Source organism: Parasteatoda tepidariorum, chromosome 9 (assembly GCF_982258835.1).
Source record: "Parasteatoda tepidariorum strain Cologne lab strain chromosome 9, Ptep-v5.0, whole genome shotgun sequence".
Taxonomy (NCBI): Eukaryota; Metazoa; Arthropoda; class Arachnida; order Araneae; family Theridiidae; genus Parasteatoda; species Parasteatoda tepidariorum.
Window position 1 is genome coordinate 12,825,329 of NC_141763.1, and position 17,547 is coordinate 12,842,875.

Sequence of the window (17,547 nt, forward strand, 5' to 3'; positions counted from 1 at the left end):
CAAAATGCTAATACATAACAGTGATCCGTTTGAACTAATCAAAATGTGTATTTTATTTTATACAAAATTGGTATCAAAATAAATAAAATTTTATTTATTTACTTTGAGTTTTAAATATCAACATTTAATTGATAACTAAAACTTAAAGTTTAAATTAATTTAATTCATATCATGTAACACACATTTTGTTGAATTTTTTTCCCTCCATTTATATTGCTTTTTAAGAGACCGCATTTGCTGTAAACTATAAAATTACGAAAATAAAAAATAAACTAGAACTAGTGGGCTGCGCCCCCTGCTCGCTCGCAAAATCCCGAAAATTGCTACGCAATCTTATATGGTTTGTTCGCAAACCAAGCTCGCTACTAACTTAGGTACATTGCAAATACACAAAATTCTAAGAATTCAAAACAATCATTCAAATCCCTATAACAATATTTTTTTTAAAAAAATTACATCTTTTTAGTAAATACTAAGCCATTAAAATAAATTTGAATTCAAATAAATGACATGTAATTCGTTAAACCTATTAGAAATGTATAATAATAAAACAAATAAATTCGTGATATAAATCAAAAATCGTCAAATAAATTCGTGAAAAAAAGCGCTTTCGACAAAATACTAAAATAGAGATCGATCGACAAAGATTATTCACTTTGACCTAGCTTAAGGTTATTTCAGTTTCTGTTCTTAAAAGCGCTATATGTCAAGCCACCTCAGCTAGATTTGGCATGTGACATTTTTAGCGGCAATCATTGGTCGATTTTCTAGCGTTGCCATTCGGGGAGTTGTAATGAGGCTTTTTTTTTGCCGCCGTGTAAGAGAAATATATATAGAGATGTCTATTTGTAGTGGCACTGTAACTCTATGACAGAGATCATACAAATAGCTATATGAAAATGCGTAGTAATTTCCATTAAATTTTCTAAATTGGTTGATTCAACGAAAGAAAACATAAAAAACAAGTGTAAAACATTACTGTGAACTGCTGTAAAGGAAGATGCATAGTCTTCCTACAGTATGCGATTTTGAATGAATAAATAGAAAGTAAATTGACGACACTATAACATTTATAATCTACAAAGTTAATATATTATAAGCATGATTGATTCCAGTTATTAAACACACTGCCAATGAGGAAAAATATTTACATCCACTATTTCTTAAACATCCAAACATATAGAACGTCAGAATCGTAATTAAAGTTACGATGTCCAAGCAACCTTGCGCACCACCGCATTTTAAACGTTTGTAAATTTCATAGATCTAAAAATTCAAATTGAAAGATCGTAAAAAAAAAAAAAAAAAAAAAAGGCGATTCGCGGATTACTTTTTCTATTTTCCAGCTAAAATTCCCATAAATATCCCACATCTATATTACAGTTAATTAGTTGTGGACAAGGTCAATAAAATCACACGCATCATTGTTTTATTTTTATGAATGTAAACAGTGCGTTTCTAGGACGACACATTTTGATATTGAAGATAGATAGTGAACGTAAATATTTTCCCTCATTACTGATGCACCTTATAATTTATATTAATATTACTTATAACTATACAGTGACTTGTAGATAATTGCAAATATTAAGAGTTTATAGTGTCGTCAATTATCGACTTATTTTGATGTATTTGTTGATGCATTCAAAATAAACCGCTTAAATTTTGCGAGTCACATCTGTCAAAGGGAACCTTTTCCTTGACATTAAAGATCTTCAATTACAAGCCAATGGGAACTAGAGCTAAAGGTAGGCTGAAGAATCAGATGGCTTGACTGTGTGGAAGAGGATTTTAAAATCCTAAGAATTAATCTTAATAGAGTAAAATCTAGGTCAGTCACAAAGAGCAGAATGGAGGAAGGTTCTAGGGATGGCTCTAGCCCTCAAAGGGCTGTCATGCCAATAGAAGTGTCGTCAATTTGCTTTGTTTTTTATTCATCCTAAACCGCATACTTTATTAGAAAGACTAAGTGTAACCACTTATAATATTATTTAAAATCTACCTAATTTATGATTATTACGTAAATAAAATTGTAATTTTTAGTTATAAATAGTTTAATTCATTGAGTATAACATAGCTTTTGGACGTCGTATTAAGGCCTAATTAATTTTATAGTTACCACTTTCCATATAAAGAGATCAGCAATCGTGAACTTTCGTGCTGTTCTATAGTAATTTTATAAATTTAATGTGCTTAAACTGATTTCAAGTTTATGGTATTTTTTTAAAGAAACTCGAAAATTCAACATTAGTGTTTTTCATCACATAAGAAAATATTTTGGTTGGCTTAATCCATATTAAAACATTTACGTATTTTTTTCTTAATATAGTTATTTATGGTATAGAATCGGGGGTTCCTTGGTTTGACGACAAATTTCAACTGTCAAAATCATTTTCTTGCTGTCTCTGCTTTTCATGACATCAGCATAGGGTTACCACAATTTCTATTTGCCGTTATGTAATTCGTTCTTGGTTTATTTTCATATGTATATACATAGGTGTGTAAGTGTTTTTAAATCTTAAGAGGGCCCCCCCCGATTCTACACTTTTACCTTATTTATTGACAAACTAACTTCCCTTTGAAATAAATAAGTATACCACGCTTGATTTTAGGAATATTGACACTACTTTAAAAATACTAATTGTGAAATCAGAATTTTTGGAAACAGTGCATTGCAATGTTGCGTAAAAAAATGACCTTTGTTTATTTGAATCAAATTATTAGTTTTGTTCCTTTGATGTACACCTTAATTAACTATGACAGGTTGCATATCCAAATCTTTCAACAAAAAATAGCCACTTTTAAGCACTCAAAAAATATTTTTAAGCACCATATACGTTAACAAAATGCAAAATAATTTTCAAAGGCTTTAGATGATCATGATAAAATAATTAGTCTTTGACTAGGAACACTTTTCTTGATTATATTAGCCATTAAAATATGATCAAGAGATTTTTCGGTTCGATTTCAGAGGGTGAAAATTGAAGCACGAAATTGAGATTATCTTGCAAAATGCAGCAGAGTTGCACATGAGAGTGAGTGCAATAATCTCACCGAACCCAGCTCACTTGCGGACTCGTAAGTATTTCATCAAACCTGTAAAATGATTGGCGCTTTCATACGCTATGGACTGATGGCACGCTAAAAGAGATTGTGGTTGAATGAATCGTGAAAACGTTGAATAGAATAGTGTGAAAAGCACGCTTTTGCATAATACGTGGTGAAAATCTACAAGGTAAAGAAAAAAAAAAATTTCGAAAAGGGAAAATTAAGCACCTTTAAGGGCTTTTAAAAAATGCTATGCGACATGTATAAAAAAGCTATTATTCAATGTTTCCAGGGGGCGATAAACACTTTAATTTATACTTCGGCGTTACACTAAAACCTCATACATTATCAAATATTCTATTCCTACTCAAGTGATCATTCATTATTTAATTTATAATTTTAAAGTAAATATGATGAGTCACTGTTCACGTAAGTTTTTCCCCCCTCTTAAATCTACTTCAACTAAGTCTTCAAGACACGTGTAATAAGAATTCGGTACCTATCCGTTTAGGGAACCCTAAATTTTTTTTTACCACAGTACCTAATATATAAGGTACTATTACCACAATACCAGTAGTACCTATAACAGTTAATTAGTCAACATTGGGGCCAATAATAGTTTTGAAATTTTTTTTGGCACCCTGAAATAGATAAATATCAAGAATTTTAATTAAGAAATATGTCCTGTTGTTAAAAATCGTTTTAATTCACAAAAGGAAAAGTTGCAAATGAACCAAAACTCAAGTTCGTTAATTATTCTATAATAAATAGCCTTTACATGTTTAATTTAGTTCTAATTTTAAAGCTGATTTCTTTAAATTTTAAAATTATCTACGCTGGTTGGTAAGTATCGGTTTACATAGACTAGGAAGTAAAATTTGCCATGTATTAACCACGCCAGGTTCTGATTTACACATATTATTGGCTCACTATTGGGATCATACTTCCTAGATTGTAGCTGCCCAATATTTTGATAATCGAGAATACATATTTGTCGGAAACAAATATATATTTATTCTGAAAAGAACCGTTTGACTGTTTAATTTCATAACTTAATAGTCAAAACAGATTAATTAGTCTATTTGAGATCAATTCTTTGAACTATGATGATCTGCAATTAGTTCGAGAAATTTCGATTATTAGAACAAAAGTTATTCAGGATGCTTACTTTTCTATTTTAATTTACAAACATTGTACATCTCATTATTCTTCATTAGTTTTGGAGTTGTAGGAAAAAATTAAATTGGCATTAAGGGACTCGAACATAGGATTGCTCTACAGTTTAAATGTTTTGAAGGTCACGAACCTGAATAAGGTGTGCATATTATGCCAAAATTTCTTTTACTTAAATAAAGTTAATACGTTTTTGTGTCTGATTTCACAATGTAAATATGTTCCACAAGCAATAAATGCATACATCTACACAAGTTCATTTATATATTTAAGGTTAGGCCCTCAAACTATTGAGTCTTAGATGTTCACCTTTCTTTTTTGTGCACCGTTTATTTTTTTTTACGGATAACATTATTTTCTAAAGCACTATTAATTCATTATGCATCTGTATTGAATATTCACTGATATATTTTGAGCTTGTTCATTACTATAATGAATAAATTGTCAGTGTGACAATTATTGATATTGAAAAAGAAAACAAACTTAATTTAAGTACTCAATACTTCGACTATTTATTCTTCAATAATTTAAAAATAAATTTAATCATAAGCCCCAATTTCCATAACCTTTGATATCTAATAAATTTGTAGAGCACAATATTTTGTTTTTCCTTATTTTCTTCATCATTTCTTTATAAAGTTTCATTTTAGAGGCTTGGCGCTGATTTTCAAGCCAGAAATTAAACTTTGACCCGGAACATTTTGGTAAATCAAGACATTGAGGAGACTGCTCATTTGATATACCTTCCTCTTCATTAATTGAGTCTGCCTCTTCATCTTTTGTATTTTCATTATCGTTTTCATTTAAAATATTATTTTCAGGTTCTTCAACAGAATCAATGATTGTTGGGGGTTCTTCGTCACCAGATTCTTCCATTGATTCACCACCGAAGGTTGTTTCTTCCATAGTAGGATCATCACTGTCCACGTCGTTTATGTCTTCACACAATTCTAAACTGGTGTCAAGTATCTTGTAAGACACTTGTTCGTTGAATGACACGTTTCTTGATTTCTCGAGGTTATATTCTGTTCTGCCTTTGAGACAGCTTTTTAACTGTTGCAAATGTAATTTATTCTTTTTCATTTTCTTAAACTTCTTTTTTCTTTTGCCACATTCTTTAGATTCAGAACTTTCATCTGTGTGTAAGTTATTCTTAGTATTTGAGGTTTCACCATTAGAATTTTTCTTTAACTTGGCTGTCCTCAGGGTTTCAATTTCTATAGATTCAGAATTTTTATCTGTGGGTAAGTTATTCTTAGTATTCGAAATTTCATAACCAGAATTTTTCTTTAACTTGGCTTTCCTCGAGGTTTCAATTTCTTTAAAGTCAGAAGATTTATCTGTTGGTAAGTTATTCTTCGTAAATGAGGTTTCATCATCAGAATTTTTCTTCTTTAACTTAGTTTTCCTTGAGGTTTCATTTTCAGGACTTTCAGAAATGAATTTCCTTTTTTTGGAGAAGTTTTCATTTATTGGCTGCGATTTAGGGGTAAGACTGTTTTCATTTGAGATGGATGTGTCCTCTAAAACAAAAACAAATTAATTAAAAGCTGTGCGAAAAATATTATATATCTTTTTTTTTTAAATAAAAATTTTACTTATTGTCGAAAAAAAATGAGGATATACTTTATGCAAAAAAAAGCATTTAGAAAATTTTTAGAAAAATTTTTTAGTATATAGAATACAACAATGCCAACAACAATGTAATGTTCAGTTAACATAATATTAATATATGTAAGAAACAGCAAGAAAATTTTGAAAGCATAAAAAATTCTAATTTCATCAATATCAGCATGAAATTACTACCATTCCTACATAATATCTAATTGCATTGTAAAATAAGTCTCATGAATTCAAATAATTCTCAATGTCTTAAAGAATTTCAAACATAAGACTGTTTATCATAAACCACCTAAAAACTTAAATCCTTGCCACAAACCATTAAATTGCTGCAAAAGTGAAAAAGATTTTTATTTGTATTTGAAAAATAATTCATTTTCTAGGAAGTAAATAAGTAGTAAAAAGTGCAATTGATTGAAGAAAAAAAAGTTTTTATTTCAAGATTCATTTAAAAAAATACTATAAATAAAAACTACAATTTAAATACAGTCGAGTCACAAGAGATAGTTTGAGTTTCGATTGCTTGAGTTTCCCATAAATCCGAGCTAATAAAAAAAACCGGCCTTGCTCCCAAACAATAACCACGCACATACAACTTGTGGAACGATTACTACGATTGGTTTTACCATGATTACTACAACCAAATGCTGAAAAAATTTTTTTTGTATTAAACACTGAAATATGTAAACAGTGTGTTAAAACAAAAAATATTAGACAATTTTTTTAAAAGTACAATTACTATAGCTGAATAATAAACTAAATTATTGTTTCTAATATTTTTAAAAGTTAATATACTTAAAAAAATTTGAGACAGAAACACAAACGACAGCAATAGAAATTAGCTTACACATGAATCAGAGAAGGGGATTCCAGAGTTTTTATTATTTTTTAACAATAGTTGGTGAATTCCGGAAAAAAAGAAGTCAAAATACTTAAATTTTTAAAATTGATCTTTGGTCACTTGTCATACATCATTTTCTTCAGAAATATCTAAATTTCCAGATTTTTTTCTAATTAACATATTAATTTTCAGAAAATCAGGAGCAAAGTCACTTAATTTTACAATGCTGAAAATCTCTATTTTGTTAGATACTGTCATTTGAATAAATTTATTTCTCACATATAATGTGTAGTTTAACTTATCTCTTAAATGTCGAATTACTTTCATATCAGTTATTTTGAAATTTTTTTTTTTATTTTAACCAAGAAACAGGTAGATTATTTAGTGACATTACGATCGTCCTTCCATTAACAAAATACTACATCTCAACTATCTCTCACCTAGAAACCATTAGGTTTAGAAATTAATGTTATTTATACAAAGCAGAAATATTTCACTTATAAATAAAAAACGGTTAAAATTTTATTGGATTTTTATTTTAGTAGCTTTTTAATGTCAATGAAAAGACAGACTATGTTAACAGAAGGACAAAATATAGTAATGGAAGTTATCCATAAGCTTATTTAGATCTATTAAAAACTTTAAAGTGAAATAAATGAATTTTAAGATAGTATTCAAATTCAAGGCACATATAAATAATATTTTTAAAAGTTTTTTTTTAAATAAATCATTAGAGAGCATGTTTTTAATTATAGAAAATATGTTATTTGCATATGAATATAAATCAGAGTTTCAAATTGAAAACTCCCTTTTGAATATTTAATAATATAAAGGAAAAACAAGTAATGGCTTTTTTTAGGTGTTTTTTGATAAGGCAAAATCACAATATTCAACCATTTTCAAGACTACCATTGATTCCGTTTACAAGCTATAATCTGTGAAATATGCCAAAATTTGCAGGGGTCGAAAAAAAATAAGACACATAATTCTACACAGAGAAAAAAAATTAATGACTTAGATTAATGCAGGTGAAATTTTTACCATGTAATATGAATAAAAAATATAATATAAATAAAATAAAAAGATAAATATAAATAAAAATTTAATTTTCTTCGTTAATAACAGCTAAAGAAAAAAAGTAGAATAATATGAGAATCAAATACATGATTGCTTTTTCTCAATGTAGGTGTTTGATCAGTCTTAAATAAAAGTCTCGATTGTTCAAACATAATTTTCTTTGATTTGAAATTCATTATTTTGTCTAATCAATAGCTAGAATAATATTACAGGTTGCGTAGCCAAATCTTTCAACAAAAAATATGCACATTTTAAGTACTTTTTAAGCACTATATACATTAACAAAATGAAAAATAATTTTCAAAGACTTTAGGATCATGAGAAAATAACTAGTTTCTGACAAAGAATTCTTTTCTTGATTATATTAGCCATTATAAAATGATCAAGAGATTTTTTGGTTTGATATCAGAGGGTGGAAAATGAAGCCTGAAATTGAAAATATCTTGCAAGATGCAGCAGAGTTGCACACGAGAGTGCAATAATCTCACGGAACCCAGCTCAGTGGACGCACGTGCAGTATTTCATCAAACATGTAAAATGATTAGCACTTTCATACGCTAAGGACCAACGGTATGGCAAAATGGATTGTGCTTGAAAAAATTGTGAAAACATGGAATAGAACAATGCAAAAAGCGCGTGTTTGCCTAATACATGGTGAAAATCAACATGGTAAAGAAAAAACATTCCTTTTCGAAAAGGGAAAATTAAGCACTTTACGCTATGCACCATGTATTATACCTACCATTGATTCCGTTTACAAGCTTTAACCTGTTAAATATGCCAAAAATTGTAGAGGGGTAAAAATAATAAAATCAAGATTTGTAAAAATTCGAGAGATTATTGGTTCAATTTCATAGGGTGGAAGATAAAGCCTGAAATTAACAATTTCTCTCAAAATACACCAGAGGTGTAAGTAATCCTCCTCACCCCACAGAATATTTGGTGTAAGCACATGTAGACTTAGTAATTCATCCAACATAAAAAATAATTGGCTTTCACAAGGTATTCCAAAAAGGAATATTGTTGAATGAATACTGAAAAGATTGAACAGAACATTGTAAAAACTCCCTTTTTTTTCCGTATCTCATGGCAGCAATCAACTTGGCAAAGAAAAATCTCATTTTAGAAAAAGAAAAAAATTAAACATATTTAACAAACACCAAATGAAAAAAAGCACCTTTAAAGGCTTTTCAAAACTGAAAATAAAAAATTATAAGCATTGTAGGAAGAGATTTGAGAATACACATTTCAAATAGGAGTCCGCCTTTTGTACACCTCCAGAAATCAGGGTTCGTGATTTTTTTATTTTATTTAGATCAAATTTTTTTTTATTTAAGTCTATTTTTCTTCATTTTTATTCAAATACACTGTAAGGACTATGATTTATGATTAAAAAACTTTATAAATGTTTAATCAAAATTAAATTAATATTAAAACTATATTATAACAATATTTTAGAAGCTCTAACTACCTAAAACAATTTTTCATTATAATACATAGCTTTGAAGGCATAGAAACCATTTTGAAACAAATGCATGATTGAAATTTAAAGACTAGATGAAATAGAGAATTTAAAGAATACTTTAACTATTGAAACAAAGTTTCAATTAACAAAAAATAATTTTAATTTAAAATTGTGATTTCTTTTTTTCTCTCTTGATTTTTAAAATGACAAAATAAATGTAACAGATTGTGCTTATAAATGTAGTCATTCATCAATAAATATTTAATCTATATATTTTTATAATAAAATATTAATTTTTATATAAAAATAGATAAGTGAATCCTGTAACAAAATAGATTAAGTGAAGCTAAAATTTTTTAAAAAAAATCTATGTACTCATTGGAATTTTTTTCCACAAAATTTCTTCATAGAAATTCTGATAATGTCAAAGATACTGTAAACATATTATGAGATTCATTTAAATAAAATTTATTTAAAATAAATTTTAAAACTAATAAAAGAAAAAAGTATCAATAATTTAAAATACTGTTTTTTTTAAAACTTTTTAAATCAATATATATATATATATATATAAAAAATAAATCAGTTGATTTAAATCGATGATTTTTTAAAAAAAAAATCATTTGATTTAACAACAAACCCTGCCAGAAATACCCATAGTTTCCAAAGTATTGCGGAATTACTGAAACAAAAATTGAAACCTTAATAATTTCTTTATTATAATCTAGTAACAAAACCTGAATTGATGATGACATACCTCTCTTTCTTTGGATCTTCATAGCAAAGTAATCATTTACACTCAACTGACTGTTGAAAGTTTGGTTAGCATGAGAGGAAGGATGCTCACGAACCTAAAACACACACAAAAAAAGAATTCGCAGAGTGATAGATTAAAATTAAAAAAAAAAAAGGTAGATTTTAATAATTTTTTAAAAGTCTGCGATAACAATAACCCACAATGGCAGATGGAATTGTTGTTATAGTGAGCTTGTCATATAAGTAACTACACATAGTTAAGACTAAAATAAATACAAAAAGATTCAGTGTAAAAGGGTATCTTAGTTTGAATATTCGGTTGTCAAGAAGGGAAATTAGGGGACATGGTCGATAAATAACCAACAAAAGATCTGTCTCTTTAACACTAAACATACCAACACTCAATATATACATAATTCTACCATAGCCGGTCAAATGACCGGACTTTATGCTTCTTGATTGAATGCATGAAATATGGATGTTAGGAAGGAAATAAGCTGAAAAAAAACTTTGTCATAATTAAACAAAATTGTATAATGCAAATTCTTATGTACTACAAACACAAAGCATAAGAATTTTTAATTCATTGCTCAATGCATTTTTTACATGCACAGGGTGTTTTCACTGTACATTTTCTACAAACATATTTCTTCTAATTATTATTTTATAAATCTTATAATTATAAGAATTATAATTCTTATATATATTCCTGTGATTAATATTATTTCTTCTAAAAACTTGTGCTGTCTTGATTGTTTCCACATTTTTCTGGGTAAAAACTAACAGTTAGTTAGAAATCAGAGCTCATTCTAGGCAGGGTAAACAGGGCGCAGCACCCTGTTGCCCTTTTAATCAAAATAATCCACCCTGTTGCCCCTGAAGTAAATTAGTGCCCTGATGTAATAGACTCCATACCCTTTCTTTTCTCAACCATTCTTTATTTTTTCCCCCAAACTCTACAGTGGATTTCTTAAACTTTTGTTATTTTTAACTCTTTTTATTTAGTTTGTCATTGCTGTTAATACTTAGATTTATAAGGGAAAGGAAAGATAGCCATGAAACCCCCTTGTTGCACTTGGCTTTTAAAGTTTGCAGTTACTTCCATTATCATTAAATCATAATTATTATTAATCATTTTAATTATTAAATCATAACTACAGACACCTAAGAACATACATTTATTATTTTATCAATATATGCACGCATTTTAAATAAATTACTTGTACTTAGCTAATTAATTCGATAGATATGTTAATTTATTAATAAAAATTAGTAATTAATACAATAGCTTTGCTACTTTTTGTAAAGTAAAAAAAAAAAAATCTTTTACTAATTGATAATGTTTTTTAATAGAACGTGTAAAGCCTATAGGACAAAATTATTGCTTTTTTAGAATAATAATGCCCTTTTTTTAAACTTTTGCACCCTGCCCTTTTTTTTTGTGCCTAGAATGAGCTCTGTAGAAATGAAGTAAAGCTATCAAAATCAAATATAAACTACTTACCAAAACATTTAGTCTCGTCACTTTTCCTGACACAAAAATGTCTATCTTAAAATTTTAGGTACTTTCTTGAAATTTGAAATCAGCTATTTTGATTGAACTAACTACACAACAGTCTTTGCAGAAATGTGCAACTCATCAAATACAATACGTTGAACACGCATTATATCGTAACTTAGGATCCAATGAAATTATTAAGCAATAAATTGTTCTCCCAGTCAAATGACCGGTTGCGGTAGAAATAGGTACATGACAAGTATTATTCGAAACAAACAAAATACAAATAATAATAATGGAATATTAACTGTATATAATTGTTAGAAAAAATCATGAAGTCAAAGTGCAAAAACGATAAGATGATAAGTGCATTTTTGATGTAAAAGTTTTTAAATGGCCATTCAACCGGTTATGGTATGTTTACACCGGTTATGTATGTTATGTTATGGTATGATACAAATACATTAATAATATTATTTTTAACTTTTCGGACAGTAAAAAAAAATGTATTGATAATTTGTAAACTTACAGGTTTTGGCGGTTTTTCCAAAAATATAGATTTCATATCTTTCTCTGAATACCGATTCAAGTCTTTTACTCGAACAAACTTCTGATAGCTAAAGAAAAAACAAATCATTATTATTCAAATATGTAATTTTCTCTTTCAAATTAGAACTACAGGTTGCTAAGACTTCTAAAAAATTATATTTTGCTTCACAGACGAGAGCATTCTATATGTCTTATAAAATTTTTCTGTGAATTTTTTTTTACAAGGGGAAAAAAAGAAGGAAAAACAAATTACTTTAGTAAGATCAGAAAAAAAATAGCTCTATTTTGACATTTATAATGCCTTCTGTTTATGCCACTTAAAGATAAATGTAGTACAATAAAACCAAATTCCTTTAGAACTAACATTTCGGAGAGAAAAACAGTCGATTTAAGCATTTAAACCATTATAACATTTATGTAATTAAATTTGTCACAAAAATTCTTCACAGCTACAATAATAAGTAAATTATTTTTTAATAAAAATAAATTTGCGCAGAAATATGCAATTTCAAATGTTTTGTATGCACAAAAATTCTATATTTTTGTCACTGATATTAAAACCATCAAATGCCAAGTGAAAATTGAAATTTTACATATAACAAAGGGATTCGATAATTACAGTAGGAAACAAATTTTTTGTTGCAGTTAAGCAAATACTTGATGTTGTCTAATTCGAGTGTAGGGATTTCAATCTGAAATTAATTTTGCTTCTAAAGCTACAGATTTTTTTTTTTTTTTGAATAACATATTTAGTTTTCAAAATGTTATCTAGATTTTTTTTTCTTCAAAATTTTATCTATAACAGGAGGTGACATAAAAATTGTGATAAACTTCTAGAAGTTAAGACACATCATCAGAATGAAAATTGCATAGAAACCCATGCTCAGCTCATAAGGGCACATTTCTACTTTGAACTGTTCTGAACCACACAAAGAAACAGTTCACGATAGGGCAATCCCCCTGGCATACAATAACATTTCCAGGAAAATGTTTCTATGCAATTTAAATCCTGATAATATGACCAATTTTCCCTGGAAGTTTGTTGCAGCATTTATGAGTTCCTCTGTTACATATAACATTTTTAAACTAGTAGAATCTGGGGAAAAAATAAACTAAAAATGTAATTAAACAAAAAACAAACAAAACTGAAACTTGGAGAGATAAATCGATTGCAGATTTGAAATCAGCAATACAAAAATACTTGAGCTGTGCTAAAAATCTCGTACAATATTTAAAAAAAATTGTTCCCCAGCATTATTCCTTTACTTACTGCAGATGATTCTTTGCCTTGCGTGACCTTTGTTCCAAACTTTTTTCAAAACTTTCATTTGACTTGAACTTTTCTTGATCATTCTTAAAATGTTTCTGCAAATTCTGCAGAATATTTTCATATTCTAAGCATCCAACAGTAACTGGAATCTCATCATTTTTCCATCCAACCCCTAAATTCATGATTAAAAAATACATCTTAAAAATCATAAAAGCAATGTCTGTAATAAAAGGTTAAAAAATAACAACATAGAATAGAAAAATATATTTTTAAAAAAATAAGACAATGAAAAACATTTAGTCAAAGAAAATTATTTTGACAAATAATTTATGTTTGTGTAAAGTGAATATAACTACACAAGCATTTAAATAACCAATGAAAATTGAACTTGTATGCTTATTGGATTACTTTTCTGCAAAAGGCCAAGCGTTTATTATAAATCGACGTATCCCAATTTTGCTAGAATAATTTAGATGTTTATGAAAGTGCAGATTTTATTGCAACGATTGATTTTTGTGAAAGTATCGTTCTTGCCCGGTTGACTTTTGTGAAAGTACCAATGAACGATAGTAAAATTAACCTGTATTAGGCCTTTGCCAAAGTATGAGATTTTCCTTAAATACTGACAAACAAAGGGGAACTCATTATTATTATTTTTTTTTTTTTTTTGCTTTTTTGCACATTACTAAGATATCAAATTTTGCTCTGCATGTTTAGTTGAAATGTAAAGCAACATAAAGCATATTCCAAATTTTTACTATATTAGCATGATTATCAAATGAAAGTGGATATTTTTTTAATTGTCATTGGTAGTATTAATGATTAGTTAAAAAAATTTTCATGACTATACCTAATAATAGCTTAAATACTTTTTATATATATTGTAAATTATTTAACCTTGTGTTTTAAATAAACCAAAAATTCAAATTTTGCAATATTTTTGAAAAAAAAAAAAAAAAAACTAAAACTAGGCATTATTTTGTTTTTAGAAATTATTTATAAACTCATTTTTAAAACATTTCACAATAATACAATTTTATCAATAATTCCACAATAATTTTCCTCATTTCTATTGAACATAGATGATCTTAAGTCAGTCCTAATTTATTTCGTTCTGAATATGCAGCCTTCAAGTGGAAAATAACTAACATTATTATAAAATTAAATATAATTGACAATAATATTTTCAACTAAAATATTTAAATAAAGTTTATATTTCAATTCAAATCATACAAATTGAAAGAGACTATACCGGTATTAGTATCCCTTTTAGAAATCTTGATATTCTCTTTTATTCCATCCTCATTCTTTCCCAGACCTTTACCTTTACTCCAGCCCATCTTGGAAAGTAATTTGTGACCAAAAGTAGTTTCATCTGAAAAAATTAGCAGAATCTAAATTATTTCACTCGGACACTTAATAAACCAAACAATTGGTGCATTTTTACATTAACTAGAACGCCATTACATATATTCACTTTTATATTTATATAGGTGCATTACAAATTTATAAAAAATTGCAAAAAAGACAACAAACAAGACAAACAAATTACATTTCAAAGTAAAATTGTTAGTTTTTGTAACTGAAATTTCTTCATCATTATGTACCTGCAAGTTTCAAGATAAACAAAATATGTATGAGTGGATTTCAAAAATGTTAATAATTTTAGTGTTTTAAGAAATTTATATATATATATATATATATATATATATAAAAATGCTTATCTAATAAAAATTAGTAATTACAAATCATCAATTAGAATAATTTATTAAAATAACATTGATGACAAGAAAAAAGTTATAGTACTACTGGATAAGTATTGTGCGGCTATGAGGAGAACTCCTCCAGACTAAAAATCTGGGGATGTCTGCTGCTATGGTAACAATAGGGAATACTTTTCTAATGGGGGTGCAATGGAGAAAATAAGGATGGTCGATTGGTTTACTCTTGCTCACTTATGTCAAGATTAAGACAAAACTATTCACACTAGACGCCTGTTCCAAATGACTTTTCCTCGTAACCATGGTACCCGCCACAATGCAAGACTGGTGATTTAAATTTAAGTAGTAAGAAGTTTAATTTACAAAAGTAAATACCACTTTTTAACAAAAATATTTTATCTTGACATACTTAAATCAAATATGTTAAGAAAAATACGTCATATTTGGGCATGTTAAAATAATTTACAAGATCAATAAAATTGCAACTTGATTAAGACTATACAATAACATAAAAACTGTTTTATAGAATATTAACATTGTTTTTTTTCTTCCTTCAAAAGACAAATGACTGTATTAATTGGCATAGAAAATTCTGATTAATTATTAATAATATATATATACCGTTAAACCATAAATTTCCACGAGGATTCAATTCAAAATTCAGCTTAGAAACTTTGACTTGACTTGCCATAATCTTTATTTGTTACTTCCACTATAAAAACCAAATAAAGTATTAATTTGCATATAAATTAAAATTATTCAAAAGTAAAGTTACATAATTATTAATTTTTAATATAAAAACATATTAGATTATTATTGTAATTATAAAAAATATTTTAAATATACATAAAAAGCATACAACTCATTACTAAGCAGGTAACTGACATTCTTTTATTTTCAATGAATGGATTAAATTAACTTAACAGTCCTTCAAAAATGCACTTTATAAATAAGCAATTAAAGATGCAGAATAAAACTAAAGGTCAGCTTAATAAAGAGAAAAATGAGTTTTATATTTTTCATTTTGAACCAACTGAAGGACTATTATTTGAGTTATCACTATCAATAAGCAATTTTTAAATGTCTTATTATTCATCATAATGTAGAGGTAGAGGTGAACCCTGTGGCTGAATCGCAGCGACACAGCGATATTGTCGCAGAATGTTATAGAGTTCATGCAGAATTATTTTTCTTTTGAAAAGTAAAATTTTTTACTTTTCCTTACTACAGAAATTTACAACGTAATCTTCTTAAAATTTACGCAATATTTGAATTATGCATTTAGATAATCACTTTTGGACACGTTAAATTTATGGCGATAGTATCGTAAATAAATGTAATGTTTTGATTGTATTTTTGCATGATATTGATTTTCCGTGGTTTTTGAATATCCTGATATAATTCAAGCAGTGTGGAAAATCTGAATTGTGCATTTGAGTATTTACTTTTTAAGGCAATAATTGAATCGGATTTTTGGCAGTTATTGCTATTGATTTCTTCATGGCTTTTAAATCCAAAATTTTTATATGATATTATTAATTACTTATTAAAACAACCTAATATCGAAATGTAACACGGATTTGCGTGATTTCGTCGATCTTTTTTTCGGTAATTCATGATTTATTATTATTTTTTTTATTGTGACGATTATTTACAAAATGCGAAGAAGGAAATAGTGCATTACCCCCAACAAAATGAGAGAATACCACCCATAATATTAGAAAAAAATTATTTATAACGTTTTTCTTTAAATATACACAGCACTTTTGTTATTTTAAATTAGTAACATATATGTTTGTTATTATTAAAAGTATTTTGCAGAAAGATATTAGTGCTATGCCGCAGGTAGCTCGAAAAACTTTGCCACAGGGGAGGTGAACCCATGTTAAAAGCTCAAAAATACAATTTTATTCAATGATAATAACATAAACTAGTGTTGATTGAAGTTTAACTGAATCTTTTACCTATTTTCTTGGTAAAAAGAGGATAATTTGAAATCGGTCACCGTATAACAATATAAAGTTATCATGCAAAAAAATTCAATAGTAATCTTATTTCTATATAATCTTTCGGCGACATGATAAATACTTACATGTTTTGAGAAAATTTTAAAAACATGAGAATTCCAAAGATCCCATATATGCTATTCTAATTATTTAGATCTTACAAGTGAACATGAACTGTCAATAATTGAAAAATTAATTTAGTTTAAATGACATCCACGTTGACTTTACAAGAAAAAGAATTAGATCTCTTCATTTGTTTATGAAGTGATGTTAAAAAAATAAGCTTCCAGCCACTTCTTTCTGTGCAATCTTAGCTTTTCATTAAATAGTCCAAACTGACTTTGTCATTAATGAACTGCGGAAAACTGAAGAACTGCGGAAAACAATATTTTAAAAAGATAAAAAAAATTAAGAAATTAATCTAAGATCAATAATCTTTGATAATTCGAGGCACTACAAAATATTTAAAAAAAAACAAAAAACAATGTCCTTTATATTTGCCATCTGTTGCCCATCAGTACAA

The 17,547-nt window shown here is 27.5% G+C and overlaps 1 protein-coding gene across 1 annotated transcript; it reads right to left on the minus strand.

The window, feature by feature from the left end:
• Positions 1 to 4,708: 4,708 nt before the first annotated feature.
• Positions 4,709 to 17,519, minus strand: LOC107456687 (uncharacterized). The gene is made up of 7 exons (XM_087150892.1): positions 17,111 to 17,519; positions 15,640 to 15,730; positions 14,550 to 14,672; positions 13,298 to 13,469; positions 12,008 to 12,095; positions 9,982 to 10,075; positions 4,709 to 5,744 (listed from the first exon to the last, which is right to left on the minus strand). Exons 2-7 carry the CDS (start codon positions 15,707 to 15,709, stop codon positions 4,765 to 4,767), a joined length of 1,527 nt encoding a protein of 508 aa, XP_087007018.1. The 5' UTR covers positions 15,710 to 15,730; positions 17,111 to 17,519; the 3' UTR covers positions 4,709 to 4,764.
• Positions 17,520 to 17,547: the final 28 nt, after the last annotated feature.